This window comes from Elaeis guineensis, chromosome 5 (genome assembly GCF_000442705.2).
Source record: "Elaeis guineensis isolate ETL-2024a chromosome 5, EG11, whole genome shotgun sequence".
Lineage (NCBI taxonomy): Eukaryota > Viridiplantae > Streptophyta > Magnoliopsida > Arecales > Arecaceae > Elaeis > Elaeis guineensis.
Window position 1 is genome coordinate 114200174 of NC_025997.2, and position 25759 is coordinate 114225932.

The 25759-nt window shown below is 38.8% G+C and overlaps 2 protein-coding genes across 7 annotated transcripts in view; both read right to left on the reverse strand.

Annotated features, from left to right (window-relative positions):
• Window positions 1–768: 768 nt before the first annotated feature.
• On the reverse strand, window positions 769–10775 carry LOC105045542 (DNA-directed RNA polymerase V subunit 5A). Of its 2 annotated transcripts, none has more exons than XM_010923864.4 (4): window positions 10416–10774; window positions 8867–9043; window positions 4736–4849; window positions 769–1040 (listed from the first exon to the last, which is right to left on the reverse strand). In XM_010923864.4, the coding sequence occupies exons 1-4, from the start codon at window positions 10650–10652 to the stop codon at window positions 915–917; spliced, it is 654 nt and encodes a 217-aa protein (XP_010922166.1). In that variant the 5' UTR covers window positions 10653–10774; the 3' UTR covers window positions 769–914. The 2 variants fall into 2 exon arrangements, with proteins under 2 accessions (XP_010922166.1, XP_073114223.1); XM_073258122.1 differs by lacking the exon at window positions 769–1040 and adding an exon at window positions 4297–4357 and having other exon boundaries at window positions 10416–10775.
• Window positions 10776–12457: 1682 nt separating this feature from the next.
• Window positions 12458–25759, reverse strand: part of LOC105045544 (E3 ubiquitin-protein ligase DIS1) — a 54422-nt gene continuing 41120 nt past the window's right edge. For 2 of the 5 annotated variants that reach the window (XR_012141584.1, XR_003800933.2), the window contains exons 5-6: window positions 15927–16446; window positions 12459–13257 (exon numbers count right to left, since the gene is read on the reverse strand). Coding sequence is in view for 1 of the 5 variants with exons in the window: in XM_019850468.3 (XP_019706027.1) it covers window positions 16126–16446 (321 nt within the window). In the remaining 4 variants the exon portion in view is untranslated. Of the gene's footprint in view, window positions 13258–15803; window positions 16447–25759 lie in introns of those variants that run through there. The other 3 variants (XR_012141585.1, XR_012141583.1, XM_019850468.3) reach the window with 3 other exon arrangements.

The window sequence follows — 25759 nt, forward strand, 5'->3', positions numbered from 1 at the left end:
ATTAAAGAAGAATCTATAGCAATTCTTTCATGACAGGCATCTTTCGTAAAGGAAGCATCGTTATCAAGTTCATCGGTACTACGTTGAATCAAGTCATCTATTTTTTGAAGTAATTATTGGTCGACATAACTTTCACTGGAAGGGCTTTTCGAAACGTCTCGAGCCAGTTCTTTGCTTCTGGGAAGAGTGAAGGCTGCATGTGCGCATGTGTTGGGTCCACCAATCAGGTCCAGAATCACACGGGAAGTCAGAGACAATCTCCCAGGGCGTTACGTATGGACACAACGACTGAAACGAAGAAGGTAAATCTCGATTCCTGGGCATCTCATTATAAAATATAATTAATCTTCCACCAAATGTCTTACGTCCATATAATCGTAAGTCAATCCAAGATCAACTTCATCACAACCACATCAGTTAGATATCTAATAATCTGTTATCAAAAAAAAAAAAACAATAATAAAAAAAAAAAAGTAAATGACGTGCCAACATCTCATAGAACAGCACCAATGGCCGAAAATGAGATACACTTCATGCCATGCTGTCACATTTCCAGCAACTATGGAAGATCAAATTTAAGTTAATAATCATACAAAATGGTTAACAAGCACATGTACATAATCGAGCCAAATCTGGCAAATTAACAGATTGTTCGATAGAAGATTGTGGTCAGAAAAAAAGTTCAGAAACTTAGGTGACATCCTATCGGTTTGTTAGCAGTTCCCTATGGAGCAAGAACCAGATAATGAACTAACAAAGACAGAAAACTAAGCAAATAAAACATGAATGATCATTGGTACCCAAAAAAGGGGGGAAAAAGGTCAATTCAAGCTAGCAATCCATGTGACATGCAGAGTTAGAAACAAACAGCGCATTGCAGAACTAACATTTGGTTATATTTCCACAAGTTGTTATCACATGATACAGCGGTAAGTGACATGAGACCGAGTAAGTTCTCCATCGTACGTCACCTTCACAACCTGTCCCTTCTGAAGACCATAATATCGAGCAATTGCATCAGTTTCCAGCATTCGAGGAAGCTGAAATACAAAAGTACAATAGTATTAGGTATTGAAAGAACGAGCTGGTTTGGGTTAGCCATAACCGATACCCAAATTTAAACAAGCTGCTGCCTAAAAAAAATAGAGCAAGTAACATGCACACCCTAGATATGCTACCATTTCTTAAAATATTCGAGCATTTTTTATTATTTTAGAAGATCAATGAAAAATCATGATTTCTTCTTCAATGCATAGACCACCCCTAAATTTACAACATATTACGAATCATGATATAGTTAAAAACAATGACAGATCTTCCCTTGTTTTAGCATTTTTTGGCCTATTTTAGGCTTTTAAAAGAAAAATACAGAGAGATAGAAAGAAGATTTTGCATTTTTTTCCTTCTTTGATATGAGCTGTCGACCTACAAAATATCTCCTTCCCCATCTTTTCCTCGTTCCCATACACTCCAAAGCCTTCTGAAATTCATAAGGAGAGAGTGGTTGGGAAGGCCATTTCTCCTCTTCCTCTTCCATTATTCATTTGGATCGGTTCCTGCCGAGTCCCAAAACCAATCACCCTTAGCTACCTGGTTCTGTACTGGTTCTGTGCAATATGCACCGAACCAGGCAGTTCAAGTCAATTTTGGGAACCTTGGTATCACCAACAATTGCTAAATTACTATGTTTGATAAAAGTAACATATATTAAGCATGTTTACCCTAGTTACTTATCTCAACAAATAAAAGAAGCAACTCACATCATAGTCCTTATCTAAGTAACTAGAGGCCTATTTGTTATTCATCCTGTTGAAATTTATCATCCAAAGCCTAGTTCTGCAATTCTAGATACCTATTTACTCCTTTCTAAAACTCAGCACATAACACCGTTTCCCTCAATTATATACTTCCAAATCATGGTCACATTGGAGACAACTCCTAAATCCCATACTTCAAAGTTCACCCATTTGTTTAATAGTTATATCAAACTGCTTTCACTACTAGACAGGTCCCTCTCGCTATGCTATATTGTCTATCATGTATGGTCAGCAGAAATAGAAGAGTTTTCGAGAATAAGAGTCCCGACTTGTTGTTTTGAGAGCCTTACACCATGCCTTGGACTTCATCAAGGCTAAATCATTAAATGGGTGGATGGATATTAGGAAAATCTGGGGTTCTGTATATGTAGTTTCTGTGTCCCGTTTAATTTATTTCATTTGGAGAACCCCACCCCCAAATTTTCTCAAAATCAACTTCAATAGCAGTGTTAGAAACAAGGGCCAAATTGGAGGAGGCTCATCATTCATGACTCCAGAGCAGCCTTTATGGTAGCAGGTTCTCATCTCCTAGACATTAGTCCCACTAGCTAAATTGAAGGCTGCATAGGAAGGGTTGGTGTACAACATCACTGTTCTGCAAGCTGATCACATCATATTGGAAGGGGGATTCTAGAACGGTCATCTTCCAGATCATGGCAGAAGATCATCAGCAATGGCTGCCTATTCATCCATTTGCTGATGGACATTTGGAGACTTAAATCGAGTATCACATCATGTATAGTCAAGCATATTTTTAGAGAGGCACATAGGGTGATTGAGCTAACCATAATGGATCCAAGATTTGGGATACCTACTCTGCATTACCTGGTTATCTTCAGGGCATTTTGATGGCTGATGTGACCGGTTGTATTTACTCAAAGTCTGTGTAAAGTAACTGGATCAACAACCAAAAGAAAGACAGTGCCCTTAATTTCATAGACCCAACAATCAGTTACACAAAAGGGCATTCTTCAGCTCCATAAATTTTTATCCATCAAGCCTTTTGCCCATTGCTTATTAGCACATCTTGTCAAAAACATCTTCAACATAATTATCAGTATAAGAAGAATATTGAATCACTTTGTCTTGGGCCTCTCAGGCACTAAGAGTTTTTAAACATTCCATTCACCAAGAGAAGAAACTAACCTTATGCAAATTTTGACCACATCAGTCCCTTTGTATTAGAAGCCCATCCCCTTTGCATCTAACCAACAGCAATCAAATCCATATATACAATGCATTTTCAAGGTCAATTTTAGCGAAGAACAACAGACTCCTCTTTGTGCTGCTGGGTAACCAATTTTTTATCCCAAAAGTTTAAGTTAATAGGGAAAGAGTCAACTATGTATATCAGGCTGAACACCTATCCAACATGTGGAGCAAACCACACAGCAAGGGATAATTGAGTCTGAAATAGACAAGAATCAAGATAATAAACTGGGGATAACTAAAGAAATAATTGAACTAGAGGGATTCAAACTTGACCTCCAATAAACCAAAGCTCTGATACCATGTTGAATAACCAATATCCAAAGGCTTAAGCGGATAGGTAAATGTTCAACTACGCATATCAGGCTTAGCACCTATGAATTATGATAACCTTTTAGATAAATCAATGATGCAGGGAAGTATTTATTTAACACTTGTATTTAGAAAAAAAAACGAAAAATATATCTAATGTATAACTAAAAAAAAATTGGATCAAAGTTTAAAATTGCAGATGACACGAACCAACATATGGCATAATTAAGCCATAATTAACCTGAAACTTGGATTTGGTCATCATCCAATTTCAGTTATTTTGGTAAAACCAGTAAATATGGCTAAGAATTCCTACCTTGAAGTTTCTTGGAGTAATTTATCACGGTCTCAGAATGTGTTTTCATAAGATTCAACTCAAATTTTGCAAATCTTAAGCAGAAAGCATGTAAGATTTGGATTGCAAGAAATCTAAAAGAAATGCTATCTTAATTTTTACATTTAAGACATAAAAATTAAGCAAGATCTTGTAAACCATGCTTACAATCAAAAGTGTCATATGAGTAGGCGAAATCTGCAAATTAGACTATTATTAAATGAAATATTGTACTTTTGAAATAACGCCAAATCTGTTCTCCTACTTGCAATTGCAATGTTTTTTAAATTGTTCTATTTTCGAAGTTTATATTTCTATTTTTTTAATTACTCAAACAATAAAAGATGTCAAACTGTTGATCTTCTAGAAGATACACCTAAATATTTTAAACAGTAGAGTAAATTCGAAAGAGACCATTTACTTTTCTTTATTTATTATGAACTTCCCATTTTTTTTGGATCTTTTATTACCTGTCAGCCAAAATTATGGAACTTTGAATAAATCAAATGATGCCATTGAAAATTCCACTACAGATACTCATTATGCTCAATTGGAAGTAGAATCAAAATCATTAAAGTCGACTGGAACTACATTATTAGAGTAGAATTTAACCCTGAAAGGATCATGAGGCAATAGATGTTTGAACTCAGAGCGAGAGTGTACAAATAGAAGAGCAGGCACCACACTGTATCCACAGAAATAGGATCTCATAACAATTTTCCAGAAATAAGACTGCAAGTAGATATTCACTGCAAGAAACTTGCCATGATTTCCTAAAGACCATCAAGCATGTCTCAAGTCTGAAGGAGAAATATCCAATGGCTATGTTCTAACATCATCTGCCTAAAGAGGACTAGTTTGGGTAGATGAAAATAAGTGATTGTTATTCTATGGGTTAAAAACAAAACATCATCTGAATTAACGATCTCTTAAGAGTAGAGAAGCCAAAATAGGATCTCATATCTCATAAAAAGATGGATATAACATTGGCAAATTAACAAGATGGAGAATTCATAAATGCAAGAAACACCACATTGATTGGAACCTCCAAGTCTGGCTGTACCTGGCTATCCTCCACGTTGTACTTCTTTAAAAGCTTCTGTTTCTCTTCTTCTGTAAGCACATCATGCCTTGGCTTCAAAACATGCTTTGTAATGTTGACCAGCAATTCAGTGATCTGCAATATAAAAGCAATACATACTGATAGAATACAGTAACCATCTAGATCTCAACAAACATTCTAAGTTGTGGTTACAACCTACATGGCCTGTTTATGAGGTAGGTTAAGTAAACTGATTCATTTTCCAAGGAACTATTATGACTTTTTTCCTTTACCAGTCAGATTATCATTGTTTTATGATTGTGCAACTTATAATTCTGATTTTTTTTAAAATAAAATAGTATTAATATAACAATCCACATCTATTTGGATCCAAAATGCATGTTTCGGGTCAGAGCAATTTTTTAGACATGTAAGAAAAGTGAGAACAATTCCTTCTTTTTTATAACTGGGATCTTCTTAGTGAACAACAATGCAGTAGAGATTCAATATATTTTCTACATATGGAGCGCATGCATAATTATAATGAAGGGTGAAGATGATCAATGAGCGTTTAATTTTTTGGAGGATAAATGGAAGCAAAAATTCAATAAAGAAAGAATTATGTAATGGGAAAATGAAAAGTCCACATTCTTAATCCATTTTTCAAAATGACAACGAAAAATTTAGATAGTAAAGATAGAAAGAAGAAGAAAGATAAGAACATATAACTATGCAAAAACTGGAGATGATTCTCTATGTAAGAATCTCATGGATGCAAAATTAAGGTGGAGTTTTTAAACCTACAATTATATGGTTAGCTGCAATTGTACTTGACAATGTGAACCCAAGGACTAGGATTTCATGAACAATGTGACAAGGACACATTCTTTTGAAAATGCATGAGGGTTATGAGCTTCAAGTGCTTTTTGTTTGGAATGTCTAACTTCTGAAATCTGGGAAATCAAGCTTTCAAATGAGAAAAGATTTAACAAAAAGGAACGTGTAGATTTTATCGAGAAAAAGACTGCTAGAGGGTTAATAGATTATCTGAACAGGATACGGACATTAGTACCTGCTTACAAATTTTTGTCATGAAAAGCGCCAAATGTGGTCCCAACCATGATCTAGGAGGGGGAAAACTAAAGTAAGAATAGCCATCTAGGGCAAAGAAACAAGAATTTGTTCTTGTTTGTAAGTTTAATGTATTGGTTATTTTTCGCTAGTTATTAGCACTAGGAAAACTACAAGACAGCTTGAGAAGCTGCTCATGCAAGAGTTGAAAGGGTCAGAAAAGGAAAAAAAAGAATAAAGAAAGAAGCTGAAGTAAGGTACAGGCTCAAGAGAATAGCAAAGGAGGAATTATAGAGCTACAATGAAAGAGCCCATGCAGGCATATGTTTAGTCCCATAATAGCTATGCATTGGAAGATCTTGGATACCCATACAGAGCCAAGAAACCCAAATAACACCCTCGGACTAGCATTTTTGGGTGAGATTATTACAAAAAGTATCAAAGCGAACCCAATCTATGGCCCAAATGAACTAAAAGACAATGTAGCATGGGCCCTTTCATTGCTGACCACAAGCTGATTATAGTGTTTATCATTGGATTTGATTGGATTTGGACCCTTAACCTAGCAAGGATACCAAAGCTTAAATAGGAAGAGTATCTGAGAGTCCCTACAAGCATGTATTTAGCCTTGGATTGGCTATGCACTAAGAAGATCTTGGGTACTTGCATCAGCCAAGAAATCAAAAAAACACCTTCTTGATTTGTTGGTTGAGGTCCTCATTCGTTACATATGATGCAAGTGTTTAGTCCGACATCGACTATGCATGGAAGATCTTGAATGCTTATACAAGGTTAAAGAATCCAAGTAACACCTTTCGACTAATCTTTTAGGGTGAGGTCCTAAGTCTTTACACACAATGAAACCTCTTTTTATTCTCTACTAAGAAAAATGCTTCATAGGTAGTTGTGCCTTTACAATACATAAGTAGCCAAGGAAGTTCACAGTGCTTGTGTGAAAGGTGGAGGGTTTACCAGGACATGTAAAATTTACTTTATAGATGATAGAATAAGTATTCATGAACATTATCAATAAAACATATTTGTATTTATTTTAAAATACATTTATGAAAACATGGGAATGTAAGATATATTTGTAAAATATATCTTAAAAATAAAATATATAAATTTTTGAGCATGTGTTCTTTGAAAGGTATATAATTGAGCACGTGAACTATGTTGGTTGAATATTCTTTTATGTTATTGGCACTTCAAGTGCAAGATCTGGTGAAAGAGACATTAGAAAACTAAACCCACTAGCAAAATTGTACAAAATTGTTCGAATTCAACGTCAATGTGAGTCATCCACTATCAAGAAAGGTCACTAACAAGGGGTCCCCTACTCCTTTATTTGTGATAGCTGCAACACAAATTGCTGATGAAAATAAGGCTCTAATAAGACATGATTAAATACTTTCAAAGTTGGGAACATTAGATATTTATGCAACAATATGAAGGAGACATCAAATCAAATAAATAATCACATCATTGCCATAGTTCGTGGATATCATGTGGTCGTGCCAACTTGTTGTCCTATAACAAAAATTAAGTTAATAAATTCATCTCTCTCTCTCACCCTCTCACATTCCTCACCCCTATGCCCTCTTAGCTTTTTGAGGTTTTTACTAATAGCAAACCTGGATATAGATCACAGTGCTCAAAACTAATATATGACAATTGATGTAATTAAGTTTGCCACCTAATTTTCATAAAAAGCCTAATTCTTTGCAATTAATGCTGGTGCCTTCAAGAACAACAAAAATAAGCTTCTTGACCAAATCAACATGCCCTTTAAATGGAAACATCTTCCCACACATAGTCTCTACTTAGCACCTCCCAATTAACACAAGTACATTACATCCATCTCAAAGAGTTTAGTCAAAAGTATAAGTTGATATTAACTATTTTCTGATTCTGAAATATGAACATTGAAGATTAAGCATGCAATGAAGCCAAACTTTCTTAAAAAAACATAAATAAACATAATCATGCTCCCTAGATACAACGAGCAGCGTTGGGACAATGCAGTTATATAAACAAATATGCAAGCAGGAACATGCTATCCACCTTGCACTTTTTCATCATGCAATCATGCCAGCTCAATCATCCATGGGCAACCATAAATAGATTATCCTGCAAAATCGGAGTCTAGGTATGCATATAGGCTCTATCTTGCAAAGCATTGTTGCTGAATCAAATCACAGTTTCTATCCTTTTATATATTATATATTGTATGGTGTGTATTGTTTCCAATAATCAAACACCTGTGGGTTCAGAAATTATTAGACAAGTAATACAATCAAGTGGCCTAAGAATCCTAAGATCAAGTCTTAATTAGGTTGCTGTTCCAACACATTGGTCATATCAACACGATAACCTTCACAAGTCCATTCAATAAAACTACCATATATCCCATGTTGAGACCTGACTATAAACTACATTGACTGCTCATAAGATCCACTGGTCAAGCCAAATCCAAGCCCAACCTCAATAATGAGCATCCAAACAAAGAGCTCAGTTTGTATTCTGGTGCAGTTTAAGCAAAGACTTAACTGCTTCTTGCCAACATAAAAGATGATATTGGCAGCGGCACATAGTAAATTATGAGGCAACTTCAAAAATTCATTGACAAAATGACATAACGTATTAAGGTTTCTGTAACTCAAGTCTCAAAATTGAGTACATGTCCCTAAAATATCTAACTCCCCATTATTCAAAGATTCCAACCGCCAACAATACACTAATAAAAAAGAACATAGCTATGTATGTTACGATACACTAACAGAAACAACAGCATAAACTAAAGGCTCCTTCCATGCAAATGCAGGAAGTATATTTTAAAAATGGAAAGATGAATAATTTGATTCCAATTTTAAGAATCACATAAAGAACCTAATGAGAGCAAAATACTGCACATCTTGCATTTTAAAGAAGCATTGTAATTAGACCATGTCTTCCAAAAGGTTTCATTATGTTAGTAAACCCAATATACTTTCAGGTTTTCCTCACAGAAAAGGTAATATATATATATATATATATATATATATATATGAAAAGTATGTGAGTTTGGAATTTCAAACTTACATGAAATGTCTCCACTTTAAATTTGAAAATATCTTTGATTGCTTCTCGAGCTTTCGATGTCATTTTGCTTTGGAGAATTAATATTAACCCATACAAATTTTCTTTACCAACTTGCATGTATATTTCACGTATCACTGCCAATTTGACAGGTTCAGTTCCACAAAATATAACATGAACCTGAAGCAAGAGAAAGGGCACACCACATCAACAAAGAGATGCCTAGGTTCTCCAAAAGGTGCATAAACAGACCTGAGCAATCATATTCTCCAACAACAAAAAATAAATGAATAAATACAGAAAACAACAGTAGAGGAAACCCACTCATAAAGAATAAAATCAATTATTAAACATAAAAAAGAAGATGAAACACTGGAAAAAAGGCATTTTGATAGAAGAAGGAAGCATTGCCATTTTTTAAGTGTAGGGAATACATGAAATTGATAGCTTAAGGAGGGGTATATCAAAATGAACAATACTTCAATCATCAAAATCAAAAACACAATATCAGACAACATTTCAAGATTACAAATTTAATAGCATCAAGATAAATTTGGCAGAATCTACTTAAAAAAAGGAACACATCTTCTATGAGGGTTTCAAGTGGGGAATTTGTGGTGGTGTTACAAATGTATTAGCCAAAACTAGGGATTTTAAAGATATCTCGTGCTAGACATACACTAGAGCTCCAAGTTGGATTCTCAAACACATGAAAGAGATTGGTTTCACAAGGCCATGAAATCAAAAGACTAACTCACAAAAAATAAACTCCATCAAAAGAATGCAGACATACGGTGCAAGATGACATGGGTAACAAAACTCTAGCACCAAAATGACATGAGATAGCATCAGGAGAACCATGTCTAGGGTTTTACAAGGGCTTAAGTAAATAAAACCTACATATATGATCATAATTAGGTTTCCAGAGTCTAAAATATGAAGGCGGAATTCATAGCTGACAGGCGCTTTATTGTTATGGTAATGATCATGGCCATAGAAATTGATATGGAGCAACCATTAGCCAGAATTCAGAATCGCGAAGCTAGAAACTAAAGATTTCATGCCAACCTGAATTAGGTTAACTTCGAAGCATCAGGTTCAAAGAATAGGAAAACTGAATTTAATTCATAACTTTAATGGCATATAATGAGATCATCACGTGGATCCGAGGGACTGTCACTTTCAATCGTGAACATTTCACCAAGAAAAAAGATTAAATGTCAACAACATACTGTTTCGAGTCCACTTCCTTTTCACTTTCCTCCCCTCACCCCCACAAAAACACAACAAAAAAAAAAAAAGGTGAAGATAATGGATGATAAAATGTGGGAATAACATCTGAAATCATACCAATCTTAAGTTCTATAAATTGTACGACAAAACGGAGGAAATGCATGTGGGTGAATGTAGCATTATTTGCGCACAAACAAAGCAAACACAGCGTAGAATCAAAACGAAACAGAAAGGCATCATCCTAACATAAAGAAGAAACTTAGATAAACCAGGAATTGGGGAAAAGAAAGGATTTCAGAGAGATAGCGAGAGAGAGGACCTTGTTGTTGGGCTGCGAGGAGAGGGAGTAGGAGAGGCTGAGGCGATTGCGATCGGGGCTCTCGCCGTACTCGGAGCGGAATTCGTCGAGGGTGAGGTTGATCTGCTCGGCGGGGATGGGATAGCCACGGTCGCGGAGCATCTCCAGGACGGTGCGCCGCGCCAGGAAGTAGCGGCAGCTCTCCACGCTCCCCTGGTCCACGAACGAGTTCATGCACCCAAGTCTCTCTACCTCCATTTCTCTCTCTCTCTCTCTCGGTGCGATGGAGCGGCGGTGGCCGAGCGACGAGGCGGCGCCGGTGGCGAGGACGAGAGTCGGAAGTCTCAATCCCGCCGGGGGAAGGGAAGGATGATGGAATGGGAAAAGGTACTTAGCTCACAGCTTTTGTCGTTATCTGAAATGCCAGTGGGCTTGACTGGGGATTCCAACCTGTTTCATCTGGACCGTCCCTTGAAAAAAGAACGGTCTGTATCTTGGTTTTTTTTTTTTTTTTTTTTTGGTAAAGAAGAATTTTTCTATTTCTTTTTAAACATTTTATCATGAATTCATCGTGATCAAGAAGGCAAGAGGGTACAAATGTGCGACTGATGTATTTAGCTCATAGGAAGTGTAAGCACCCGACTGAATGGGACTCGGGGAGGGCTTGCCTCATACAAGTTGTGTAATTGACATTTTTGAACCTGTGTTAGGATACCTGTGACTGTGAGGACTGTATATTTAAACGGACATTGCCTGTGGGGACAGCAATTTAATCTGTCTTAGATACTCAATCTGATCCTATTTGAATGAAATAGATTTTATCTAATCAGAAATAAATCCGAAGTAGGCATATATATAACGAAAAAATTTGTTCCGAACTCAATCTAAATATATATTTCTTCACAAATCTCTTTCACAAGATAAAAAAATAATTTATATTAAAAAAATTTATAATTTTATGCACTTTGATCTAGCCAATCCATCCCATCTAATTCTATTTGTCTCGTCTTGCCATGAGACAAATATGAAGTAAATATAAATAATAGTCTATTTAATCCATATCCAATCTATTACCACCTTTAATTGGCTGTGCACAGAATAAATTTTAAATATTGGATTTGAATATAAGTAGACCATGATGGTTGCTTATAGAATAAGACAATAATTATTGCTCATTTAGTTATTTTTTTGGAAAAAAATTATTTATTTGTTAAATTAATTTTGTGAAGGAATTGTGATTAATCTTCAAAAGGAAGTTATCATCTAGGACTAGAATACTCAACCAGTAAGACCCCTCCTAGTATTTATTATAATTGCTATTATTAGGTCGTTGCTTCATCACCAAAGGTAACTTTCTCCTTAAATGTTACAGTCAATAATCAACTTAAAATGACGCCAAGAGGAACATACCAGCCTTATGTACTGCACACAATTTAAAAGGTTAACCGCCTCCTGCTACTTTTTAATGTTAAGATACTGTATCCACGATTATTTGGCTTCATTTTCAGAAAACACCGCACAGTATTGAATTAATTTTTTCACCACTCTTATATAAAGGAAAAACATAGTAAAAGTTCATAATTATATACGCAGCCACATGAATCATGGTCAATGCAGTAGATTTGTTTGACAGGCCACCAAATCTAGTTGATCGAATTTTATTGAACATTAAATTTTTGAATTCCATCTAACATTAGCTTTACTGCAACATGGTTTGTTCCAAACATTTCCAGTATCCTTTTTGCCTCACTGCCTGATGAAAAGGTTATCAGATAGACATGGATTTTATTTGGGTAGGACAGCCCCCAATTATGTTTGACACCAGGTGGCTGCTTCATGTTTTCACTAAACACTATCAAATATGCATGTCTCTAGTGCTCTTCCATCTCTTGTTGAAGTACCTTATGACACACATCAGGACTATAAGGACATGTTTGGTTGAGCAACTCCCATTCTAATCATTGGATTAGAAGAGTTGCATTCTAATTCTGATTCCAAAAAGATAATGAAAATGTCTTAATCTCTTAAAATTCAATTCCTACTTTCTCCTTAGTATTCAAATCTCATTCCGATTCCGATCCCGAACCAAACACATTGAAAGATATGGCTATTTCAATTCCCATTCCAATCCATTCCAACTCCGGTCATACATCAAACATGCCAAAAAAGAGATTTCCACAGTAAAACCTCCCCAATTTTTTCAAAACTGAATATATTGCACCTGTCTTTTTATCAGAAGGATTCTGGTTGAATTGCCCATCCGCTACAACAGTCTTAGGGGATGTGAATGAGGCATAGAAAAGAGAGATTTCTCTTGGGTTCTCAATGTAACTAAAATAAGGTTACATCAGCCAACAGTGGTGCTCCAGTGTTGATTAAAATCATCGCCATTGGTTCCAAAACCAATCTTGCCTCAGAAGTGAATGTCAGAGAGGATATGATTCACTGGGAATCACCACAGAAATTGATGCCGACACCTTGATTTTTTTTTGTTTGCAATCCTGCCAATGATGGTACCTGATAAATGTTTTGCATGGAAGCTTGGGCATAGTGTGCCAAGGTTCCAGGGGTCACCCCATTGCCTATATAACAATGTACCTTATTATGACACTGGGAAACTATGATATCACATTCTTTCAAATCCAATCATTAGAAAATTGAGGATTTGGTGGCTAGATAGTTGAGCTCATGCCATATGGAACATCCAGCAGTATTTGGATGTTGGATCCCCTCAGGGACTTAAGAGCAGAATGATTTGGTTCATAGAGCCTCATCCCTATGTTGTTCTCTGATCTATATAATTGCACCACCTCAGAAGGCTGAGTTAGGGTATCAGCTACAATTCCATAACAAACACCAACACCTGAAATAAAGAGACCAAGTTTAAAAACGTACTCCTTTTGATTCCCTGTGAAAAGAACTTCTAAGTAACAGTTCAACTGGGGGCCTGTAATACTTACAAAGCTATATGCTTGTATTCTCATTTGTTTAAAGTTTGTACATTAACCAAGTTTGGACAATCTCATAAGATGCATACACACAATTAATGTTTTACTTACCAACAAACAAAAGGATTCATGTAGAACTGAGCAATGGAAAGGCTATTGGGAATTTGGCACATGCAAGAAGCTCGAGAACTCCAATATATGGAAATGTTATTGGAAGGTTGGCATGAGAGCTCCTTTATTTATATATATACATGTGTGTGTAAAACAAAATATGACTTAGAGTGCTTAATGGTCATTTCCAAGCAATGCATCCATGGTTTGAGTTCTCAGGTGGTGCTATCCTTTAAGATTTCAATCTGAATCATAATTTATTTCAAAGGTTCTGTTGGTGCAAATCCTAGGTTCACATCTCAAATCAACATATGTACCTTTTCTTTTCCTACAATGAATGGGACCGTCTTCTTCAACTTTACATACAGTTCATCCACCCTCCTAAAAAGATTGAAATCTCAATCCTATAGGTCAAAATCCATAATAGATATTTTGATTTGAGAATCTATACCATTGATTATATTCATAGAATTATTAAGAACTAAAAAGTCAGGCATTTGGAGTTCTCTTATCTCTACACAAAACAGGAATAAACCGACATCATTGTGATAGTATTATTGTGCCAAACTGTCATAAAACATATAAACCAAAATCCTATACTGTTGATCATGATTTAAACCTCATAAAACATGTACATACTATAATTAATAGACTTGGAGGCTTCCAAACCATATATCATGCAAAATATCATATCTTAAACAATATGTAAGTGACTTAGTTTCCCAGTTTTTCAAGTCTAAATACAATCCTTGTCAGACGACTCTATCAAAGATTTTAAAAAATTTATAACAACTCTCATTAAATTCCTCTTATAAAAGGCTTAAAAAATGCTAAATTCTATATAGGAAGGGATTGTGATATTAATGGTATAGGAAAATAAGAAATGAGCAGAGATGGTATGCAAAAACAAACATGTTCATATTAACCTCCAAATCAGCAGGAGAGAGAAAAGATGATTTAGCAAAAAGGAAGAATTCATAAATTTCTAAAAGGATATGTTACTAGATTTGAATTCTATGAACTTTTGAACTTTCAAGAGAGGAGAAAGATGAACCAAGAATTCAAAATGAGATCTAATATATTAAAAAAATAATTGAGTTAATTATTTTCAAGTTATTTTACACATTTTAATGGTATTTGTGAGATATTATGACTATCCACTACCATGAAACATGTCAAAATTTCCCTAAGAAGGAAGAGTACTGAAGGCTCAAAAGGCCATTTAAGGGCCACTTGGATCACTGTAGTGCAAAAGATGGCTTTTGTGTATAAATACAGTAAGTAATGGTGGTAAACCAGGTATATCAAACAATATTGGAAGAATGAACACTAGAAAGCCACTGAAACTACCTGATAATGGATTAGTGGTTAGATGCCACTGTCCACCATGTATCAAAGGAGACTTTAATTCACTTATATAGAACTAGGTAAAAGGATTGCACCCAAGGGCATAACCTTAGATTAAGCTGTTGAGAAGGCCAATGATGTATTCATATTGAAGTGTGGAATGGTCAAAATTTTAACCTGTCAAACTTATGGTGATGTGTAATGGTTGATGTTTCCCTACCTTCCTAAATAGATCTAAATAAGTTTATGCAAGTCAATAATCTGATAAACAAAAGGGTGGTTCTGGCAAAATAGGAGGAAAACCACTTGAATAGCACAGCCTAATCCTTATCATGACACTTGCAATTTATGTAAAGGTTTCGCTATTAAATAATGATAACAAGGTAAAACAATGACATAGCAATAGGAGTCCACAATATAAAAATCACATTTTACAAATTGTATCAAACACAAACACCGACATCATAAATAAAGATATCATAAAAGATCAGCATAAGCAGACAACATTTTATTGGATTACAAAAAACTACATGTCATAAAATTTAGACTAAATAACAGACTAACATGATTGGCTGTTTGACTTAAGAGGACATCAGGCTCCTGGCTAGGTTATACTTCTGTGCTCACCTTAGTCCTTGCATTCCCCTTACTCTTCATCTATCATGTCAGATTGGCTGAAAACATATGAACTTTACTTAGAAGAATATATTTTTCTAGATATAACCTAGAATTACATTGTAGCTGAGGTGTCCGTGTAAGAAACCTAGACAACACCAGGTGGGCTCGCCTTGACTCTAACCAATCTGCAATTGAACCTCCCAATGTTAATTACAGGTCTTTGCCAATCAACATCGGACACATTCACATAGATAGTATGACCAAATCATGATATGAGACAGATGGGCCTAAGGAGAGACTTCATAAAATTAGATTGATCTAAACACAAATATGATCCATACTATCTCCAAGACCCCAAAAAATAGAAGCACAAATACCAAGATTCAGAAGAATAATAGGATCATGAGCTTCAGAATAAATTATCTAGACTATCATTCAAAGCATATATTAAAGCACACTCGAAAGAAAACATTATCTTGCCATGTTTCCCTAACAAAAAGAGTTTTACCTTCAGATGGACTCGATAAAATAGAATCAGCAGCAGGTTCCCTATATCTGACATAACATGTATATGTTTTATGGTGTAACAGATTGGTTTTCCACTAATGTACTCATGCATTCTTGCAAGCCATTTGAGCTTGCCTGCAAGCTCGCAAGAATACATGATCAGAAAACACATTACATGGATCATCTGGACCCACAGATTCTCACTGTTCCTTCCAAATTTTCCCAGTCACCTTCAGCTTTAATTCCTTCCTATCCCCACCCGAGAAGAATAGGGCCATGTTTCGGTGGATGACAAGCCCATCATAGCTATCACGCACCTTCTTGTGGCTGTCTCTTATGCTTCGAGGCACCCCTTGCCAGATTATCTTGCGTCCATTACCACCAACCTCAAGGCTGTAGCTGTAATTTTTAGCCTCAGACTCATCCCCCATGAAGCGCAAGAATGCTATGTAAACAGGTGCCATGGCCATCTGGAAGGCCTCAAAATGAAGGCAGAAGTATTGTCCAAAGCAACTGAAGACCTGATATACCACAAAAAAGATGTGAATCATCACTGACATATATAGCACAGAAGATGAAACCACAAAAAAAATGATACCTGATATGTTTTTTTTTAAAAAAAAAAGTGAGAAACACAAAAAGAAGCTCTAAATCTCATTACGTAAGAAACTGTGGACCATGATATGTGAATCACTAGTGCTATAAATGGAGCAGAATAAGATTCACAGAAAGCTCATAAAAAGTGAAGCAAGATATCAGTAGTTAGAAACCCAAATAGGAGATCAGAAGATGCAGTGAATAGATGGATGAACTCAAATTAAAAAGATTCGTAAAATCAAACATTAAAAGCCTGAAAATGGGCCTAAGAAGCTTCATTGCTAAGTGTAGATTTCTTTTGTTGTAATTTCATCTCAACGGAAGACTAAATATCAGGTCCAAAATTTTCTAATAAAAGGTTTAATAACCATCCAAAAATGTCCAACCATAAGCAGACTTGAATCTGTTATGGAACTGGATTCAGATTCTAAAGAGATGATTTGAATCCAGATCCATCAGGATCTTATCCAAATCCACCCTGTTTCCTCAGTCCTAATTATTATCATGTCAACAACCATTATACAACTATAATCAAATAAAAATTAATACTTAAACAAGCTCTGGATCCAAGAAAGCAACCAATTTCTGGCCCTACTTCTTTGCGTCACCTGAATAACTGTCATGTGCGTCGATGGAGGACTCCATGGATGCTGGTCTATATTAGACTTGCTGAATTGGACCTGGGAGGAACTACATCGTGGAACTCCACCAGTCCCTGGTTCCTTGGGAAATATGTGCAAACCAATCAGTTTCACTCAGCACCATCCCAGGACGGACCAACCCAAGCCAAGTTTGCCCAATACCAAGCAATACCTACCTAAAAGGCTCCTGAAGCCTATTTTTCTGTTATTTGCTTTTGAACAACGAGAGGAGGAAAGATGGAGTGGGGAAGATGGAGAAGGCAACAAAGAGCTCAAATTCAGCACCATTAAAATAAATTCTAATAAAGTTGGTGTTAATTCTGCTACAGGTACTATTGCCACTGAAATCCAGAACTCGGTCGAAGTAGCTGGAGCGGTGGCGCATCCTTCCAGGGAGGTGACCTACAAGATAAGTCCTGACCGGAGTTGGCTCCAGTGGGGACCCTCCGATGCTTAAATCAGATTTCAGAGAAACAGAAGAGGAGCATCGAGAGAGATTGTGCGCACGTATCTTGGGGTCCTCTGAAGGCCAGTTTGTAGGCGAGGACTGAAAAGCCGTTTCAAATAGGTGGCATGGCCGATTTGGGTGCGATATTACGAAACTTTCGATCAAGATCTTCGGGATTGGGCAGTTACACTTGCCTTATCAGTTTTAGAGCCAGTTGTGGCACCGTAGGCACTTTTGAATTTAAAATGAGGGTGCCGATAGGATCGGGCCGACTTTGGTTGAGGAGGCTTCGAAGTGGCCCAATGCATGTAGGCACCGAATGATGGTAGCCGGAGTCAGTTGTATTCGCTGGGATAAAAATTGGTGAGTCTGAAGCATATCTGCTACCGAAGTCTGAAATCGGATTGTTCGGATGTTAGCCCACTGGGGGGACTGGGATTGGTTGGTGGAGCTTTGATTATCAGCCGAAGTCAAGGTCAACCAGACTCTGATGCTCTGATTGGGAAGATTGTCGAGTGTAAGGATTACCATGGGCCAAAATTAAGATCGGGGATGTCCGAAGCTAGGTACTGAACGACCTCCTTCAGAATCCTTCCAAGATTCGGAGAGACATATTTACTTTCGGGATCAGACATTCATCTCCAACAATACTGTGGCACCGACTCTATAAGCTTCACCATATGTCCGATTCATGTCTTCGGCCTGAATAACAGATTACCCCATAACACATGCCCCCTACTCCCGAGTTCGATTCAGAAGAAGGAAGTACATGAGTAGCCGAAGAGGTCACATCAATAGGTAATCATGACCATAGGAAGCGGAGTAATTGACGGAATTCGAAGGCTGGCATGCCTTGTTTCCAGTGCAAAATCTTAATGAGCCAACTGTCACCTCTTGCTGACCAACAGGAACATGCCAAGTGTCGATCATCGGACTGCTAGGCCGAATTTGGTATCCAAGCTGTTCTATCCTTCTGCGCCTATAAAAAGGAGCCGTATCCCTTGCCTTCTTTTTCTTATGCTTCTAGATTTCTTCAAGCCTTTCTTTTTCTTTCTTCTCCGATCAGCGTTCCTGTTTCAAGAGCTTTTTCGATCGTCTTGCTGCTCCGAGAGTCCTTCCAAATCGCCAGTGGCTCCCTTTTGATCCACCGTCTCCATCTCCTGTGCTGTCATAGGTTGGTTTTCTTCCCCTCTCTCTAATTTCTCCTCCATTTCTCAAGTCCGATTAGTTTTTCTTTCTTTTTCTGGAACAACTTTCTCCTATTTTCTTCCTATGCCTTCCAATGGCCGATTTTGGGAGTCTCAGCGAAGGCTGGTCTTCCAAGTCGTCTTCCTCTTTGAAGGAAGCTCCTATTAGTTCGGGCAAAGGGCGTGGTGTTGTACTGTCTTTTGTTTCCGACACAATCAGTTCCAAATTGGGCCCGAGGGACTTGAGTCTCATCCGCGCCCGATTTGGGATCCCTCCTTCATTTGAACTAGAACCCCCTGGTCCTAGTGATAGGATCAATAGTCCCCCTCTTGGTAGGATCGGCCTGTATGAAGAAGCCTTCAAGGTCGGACTTAGGTTATCCATTCATTCTTTTGTCACTGAATTTTTTCGCTTCTTTGACATCTCTCTTTGTTCTGTTATTCCGAAATTTTTTCGTTTCATCATCGGCTTTCTTATTCTTTGTTCCAAGACTAAAGTCCATCCTTCTCTCTCTCTTTTTCAATCCTTTTATACTATAAAAAGGCATACCGATGATTGGTGGTACGTCTCTCCTCCGAGGGAGGTCTCTATCTTGATAAAAGGGGCTCCTTCATCGATCCATGGTTGAAAAGATTGGTTTTTCTTTATTTCGGAGCCTTCCATTGAAGAGTGGAGACTTTCGTATTGGGGTCGGTTGAAGGATTCTGTCTCTCAAATCCCGAAGCTTGGGGATGAGGACTTACAGCGCTCCACAACTTTACGAGGGTACAAAATTTCTCCACTAAAAGAGTTGTTGTCAGAGCAGACTCTCTTCAATGCTGGCATCAGTACAACTGACCCCAAAGGTGCGGATTTCTCCAATCTTCCCAATGCTTAATCTTTTTCTTTTTACAGATGCTGATTTTTTTTAATTACAGAAATAAGGCCTAAGGAGCTGAAAAAGGGTTCGAAGAGGGCACCCTCTTCGACCACCGTCGAGGCCCAAAAAAAGTCAAGACTTCGGGCAAGGCGCAAAAGAAAGCATCCTCCACTCCTGCTCAGATGAGGGTGATATCAGTTCCTCCTATCCAGTCTCGCCCTCCGAAGCCCGCTGCACTTCCTGCTTCCTAGACTGATTCAACCCAAATGGGGTCCGACCTTACTGGAGTGTCTATGGAGCGAAGACAGGGTTCGGCTTCGCCATCTGCCGGGATATTTTCAACGATTGGAAGACTGCCAACAATGTCTTCCAACGAATGATTTTTGACACTGGCCTAGAGAAGGTCGAGGGGGAGAGCTCCACACGACAACAGAAGCGGATAGTAACCTCCTTTGTTCAGATGAGTTGTTCCTTCCTTATTCTTTTCTCTTTCTTCTTTTTTTTTAACTATTTGCTCCCTGAATGTAGATGGGTCACTACACCGCTACCCTCATTAATAGATTAAGGGACACAGAGATAGAATTGATCGTGGTGCATGAAAAGCACAGGATGGCTGAAGCCTTTGACGCCAAGGCAAATGCAGCTGCTGTCGACACCCAGTCCAAAGTGGAGGCTGTCGAAGCTAAAGTTGCTCGCCTGAAGAAGGCATTGAAGGAGGCTACAGCTTCGAAGGTGGAGGTTGAAGCTGAGCTGGCTTCGAAAAAGGAGAAGCGGCAGGAGGTGCAAGCCAAAGTAGCTGAAGTTGAGAAGAAGGTAGAGGATCGGGCTGCCGAAGTCGGGCACGTGGCGATGGAAGCTTTCCGCGCATCCAAGGAGTTCTCCCAAGAAAAAGTTGACTTCGACCAAGAGGCCTTCAACATCAGGTGGGACATCTACCGCCAGAGGGTGGCTGCACGCTTTTCGAAGATAGACCTAAGCTTCCTGGATGAAGAAGAAGAGGAAGAAAAGAGAGAAGAAAAAGAAGCCAAAGGAGGAGGGCGAGGAGCCTCAGAAGGAGCCGCAGGAAGTGAGGCTCCTCCATCTACTGAGGCTGCCAATGGACGCTCCGAAGTGCTCCCACATCAGAGGTTGTGCCGGCATCCATTCCTATCGAAACTGTGCCAGTTTCACTACCGCTAGTGGGGTCGGAGCAACCGATTGCAGTTGTTTCAAGTTCGTCCGTCGATCCTCACACTGAGATCGAAGATATTTAAATCTGTACTTTTTCTTCTATTTTTCTATCATTGTAATGAGAACTTTCATATCAATAAAAAAATGATTTTTACCTCCATATTCTTCGATTTGTGTTTGCTTGTTGTGGTATTTATCTCAATTGATTCGGTGTGATTGCTGCAATCGTGCGTTTGTACAACTGCATTAAGCGTTTGTCAACAACCTTGCCTTTAAAGACTTGAATCGAAAATCTTGAAGAAGACCTCTATCGGGCTCAACAAGATGCGACCGAAGCGAAAGAGAAACTCCGAAAGATGAAAAAGAATAAAGATGAAGCTTCAACAGAGGTGGAGCACCTAAGAAAATGCCAAGGTAAACAGATAGAAAATATTTTGTCAAAAAGCGCAAGTTAACGGAAGAGCATAATAAATTCATGAAGTCTGCTGGAAAAAATAACTGGAAGATGGCTGCGACGACAGTTCTTTACAGCGAACAATTATGAAAAGCCCAGGATAAAATAGTAGAACTGAAGTATACTATAGCATCGGACAAAATCACTAGCGAAGTCAGGGCAGACTCGACTGCACAGATCGATCAACTTCAAAACAATCTTCGTTCGGCTGAGAACACGATCAGAGAACTCAACCAAGCATTGGATACTGAGAGGTCAGCAGTCGATGTTATTAGATGCAAAATTATCTCGACTCGGCAGACCTCCACTGACCTTTTGGAGGCTTTGAGCAAGGACAGGTCTGCGATGATCGAGCTTCGTATCAAGCTTGCGGAGAGTATGACGGCAACCAACCATGCTGAAGCTACTATTAGGCAATTGGAAGATAGGCTCGCTATGACTTTACGCAATACAACTCTCAAAGTCATGGAGGTATCGACCATGGTCGTGGATGTCAACTTCGAAGAGTGCAGGAGCTTAGTCAGACGACATTTTTCGAAGTCGACTCTCACCTTCATACTCATACGGGTCCAGCAACTGGAGAAGCATCAGGTAAGGCGGTTGGAACAGTATCAGATGCCGAAGCTCCGTCAGTCGAAGGCAGATCTTCCGAGTGATTGATGTACTTTTTTTTCTTGTAAACATCTGTTTTATAGCTTCTGTAACAAATCTATTAATGAACTGAACTTGAGATTTTTGTTTCACCTGTATTTTTATGCTTCATTGATTTTGTGCTCGCATAGTTTAGAATTACTCGCGTACGATCCTTGTATTGAGAAATTTTATGAAGATACTCATAGACTGACTGTAGCCTTTGCTTTGAGAGTCCTTAGAGGTTAGCTCTTCGAAGGTTCTTCTAGGTTATGCTTCGTATGTTTCCGAAGTTGGTTAGCTAAGGATCTTTATAGGTTAGCTCTCATTTGCTGTCAAAATTAATGGACCGAGAGTCCTTATATGTTAGCCCTCCGAAGGTCCTTTTAGATTAACCTTCGCTTCTTGTATGACTAAGATTTTCACGGATGCTGGCTCGCTGAAAAATGAACGACCTTTGGGGGTCCTTGTAGGTTAGCCCCCGCTTCTTAGTTATCGAGATCTTCTCCCATGTAGGTTGGAACGACAGAGTTGAATCGACGAGCATCGAGGGTTCTTACAAGTTAGCCCCCACTTCTCGTACGACTAAGATTTTCATAGGCATTGGCTCGTTGAAAAGCGAACAGCCTTCGAAGATCCTTATAGGTTAGCCCCCACTTCTCAGTCGCTGAGGTCCTTGTTGTTAATGTCTTGGATCGATGGACTTCGAAGGTCCTTTTAGGTTAGCTCTCACTTCTCGTATGACTAAGATCTTCATAAGCGTTGACTCACTGAAAAGTAAGCGGCCTTCGGAGATCCTTGTAGGTTAGCCTCCGCTTCTTAGTCACCGAGGCCTTCGGCTGTTTGGTTGCAAGAGACAATAGTATTCTTGAAAAAGGATCATTTTATTAGTTAGTTGTTAAGTTATATCATTGATAATATATTCAGAAGTTCTCCGAGTTTCATGGCTGAGGTAAGGGTGTTCCATCCAGTTGCTTGAGGCGATAAGTTTTCGATTTGACAACTTCGTCCACTTAGTAAGGACCTTCCCACTTCAGAGATAATTTTTCGTGTTCTGTTGATTGGAAGACTTCGGCTCGTCATAGAACTAGATCACCGACTTTGAATTCTTTGCTCCGAATGTGGGAATTATAGTACCGTGCCATCCTTTGTTGATAGGCCACCATCCGCACTCGTACTTTCTCACGACTCCTTCGAGCAAATTTAGGTTGGCACGAAGCTGCTCTGTATTACTCTGATCATTGTAGCTCTCGACCTAATGCGAAGGGAGTCCGATTTCTATGGATATGATGGCTTCCATTCCGAAGGAGAGGTTGAAAGATGTCTCTCCTGTGGGTGTCCTTTAAGTGGTTCGATAGGCCCAAAGCACGCTATATAGCTCGTCCACCCATGCTCCTCTGGCTCGATCGATCCTAATCTTCAGTCCCTGCAAAAGGGTACGATTAGTTACCTCAGCCTTGCCATTGGCCTGCGGATGTCCCACTGAAGTGAAGTGTTGGGCAATGCTGTAGCTTTGACAAAACTAGACAAATTTGGAGTCCGAAAACTGGCATCCATTGTCGATGATCAGCACCCATGGGAGATCGAATCGGCAAATAATGAACTTCCAGACGAAGTCTGTTACTTTAGTTTCCATAATTTTAGCTAGGAACTCAGCTTTTATCCACTTGATGAAGTAGTCGATGGCCACAAATAAAAATTTTCTCTGACCTGATGCTGATGGAAAGAGGCCTAAAATATCTATCCCCCACTATACAAATGGCCAAGGAGCGACTATCGGGACTAACAGAATAGCTGGCTGATACTGAACATTAGCATTCCGTTGACATCGATCGCAGCACTCGATGAAGTCAGCTACATCATCCTGCATCGTAGGCCAGTAATATCCCTGCCGAAGTATCTTGTAGGCCAATGACTTACCATCCAGATGGTTTTCACATATCCCTTCATGCATCTCTCGAAGGGCGTACTCGACTTCGAAAGGATGAAGACATCTGAGAAATGGTAGGGAGAAGGATCATTTATAAAGCTGGCATTCATAAAAAACATAGCAGGGAGCTTGATGCTTGATCTTCTGAGCCTCAAAATGTGCAAACAGCACTCCATCCCGTAGGAAGCAAATGAAGGGGTCCATCCAACAAGATTCGTTGTCGATCTGCAAGATTGAGGTAGGTTCTTCAGTGCTGGACTTCTTTAGAACCTCAAAGAATGACTTCTGGGGGAGGTCTTTTGGTGCCAATGTTGTCAATTTGGATGGTAGATCGATCTTCGAATTCTCGGACCTAGGTACCTGCTGAATGTCGAAGTCAGCAAATATCGGAGTTAGGTCCTTCACCCTCTAGAAGTACTTCATATTCTCCTCCTGGGCCTCAAAGTCTCCCTTCACTTGTCTTGCTACCAGCTATGAGTCAGTGCAGATTCGAAGCTTCTGCACTCCAAGCTCCTTTACAATTCTCAATCCGACAAGGAGAGCTTCGTACTCGACTTCATTATTAGTGACTAAAAATTCGAACCTCAAGACATTCTGCAACAAATCCTTCGGGCCCAAGAAGCAACGACCTGCTCTCGATCCTGCAAAGTTCGATGATCCATCCATATGCACTACCCAAAGATCATCTAGTTCCCCTGATGGACCTTGTTCCACCGATGCATCTTCTTGCTGAGTTGGTTCTAGCATTTTCATGTCTTTCGAGATAGTACATTCCACAACGAAGTCTGCCAAAATCTGAGCCTTAATAAAGGGCCAAGGTTGGAACTTTATCTCGAATTCTACAAGTTCGATCGCCCATTTCGTCAGTCATCCAGAAGTATCAGGTCAATGTAAGACTGCCTTGAGCGATTGATCAGTCAACACCGTAATGGGATATACTTAGAAGTAGGGTCGGAGCCTTCGGACTGCAATGATGAGGGCGAAGATTAGCTTCTCCAACCTGGTATATCGGGTCTCTGCATCATGCAAAACTCGACTGACGTAGTAGATTGGCCTTTGGATTTTATCCTGCTCATGGATCAACACCGCGCTTATGACAGTTGGTGAGACCACCACATATAAGTAGAGTTTTTCATCAATCCGCAGCTTGCTAAAGAGCAGTGTGGAACCAATATATTTTTTCAACTCCTTGAAGGCTTGTTGACACTCTTCGGTCCATTGAAAGTTCTTCAGTTGTCTCAAGGTTTGAAAGAATGAGAGACAGCGTTCAACCGATTTAGAGACAACCAGTTCAGCGCAGCCACTCTGCCTGTGAGGCATTGAACTTTCTTTATGTTCTTAGATGAGGTCATCTCCTGTATGGCTCTGATCTTTTCAAGATTGGCTTCTACCCTCCTGCTGGACACCATAAGCCTAGGAACTTGTTCGAAGTAACTCCGAAGGCTCACTTAGCTAGGTTCATCTTCATCTGATACTTTTTCAGAGTGGCGAAGGTCTCTTCGAGGTCATCTATGTGGGTTCTAAAGGTCCTGCTCTTGATAAGTATGTCATCCACATAGACCTCCATATTCCATCCGATTTGATCCTTGAAGATCTTATTCACAAGGTATTGATAAGTTGTACTTGCATTCTTTAAGTCGAAGTATATAATCCTGTAATAGAAGAGACCTCGATCAATAATAAAAGTTGTTTTCTCCTCATCTTTGGATGCCATCCGGATTTGATTATATCCTAACATCCATGAAGGTGAGGAGTTCATGTCCTAAAGTGGCATCCATCAAGTGGTCGACGGAAGATAAGGGATAGCTATCCTTCGGACACACCTTGTTGAGATCGGTGAAATCGATGTATATCCGCCACTTGCCATTCGCCTCCTTCACCAAGACCACGTTCGCGATCCATCTTAGGTAGGTTACC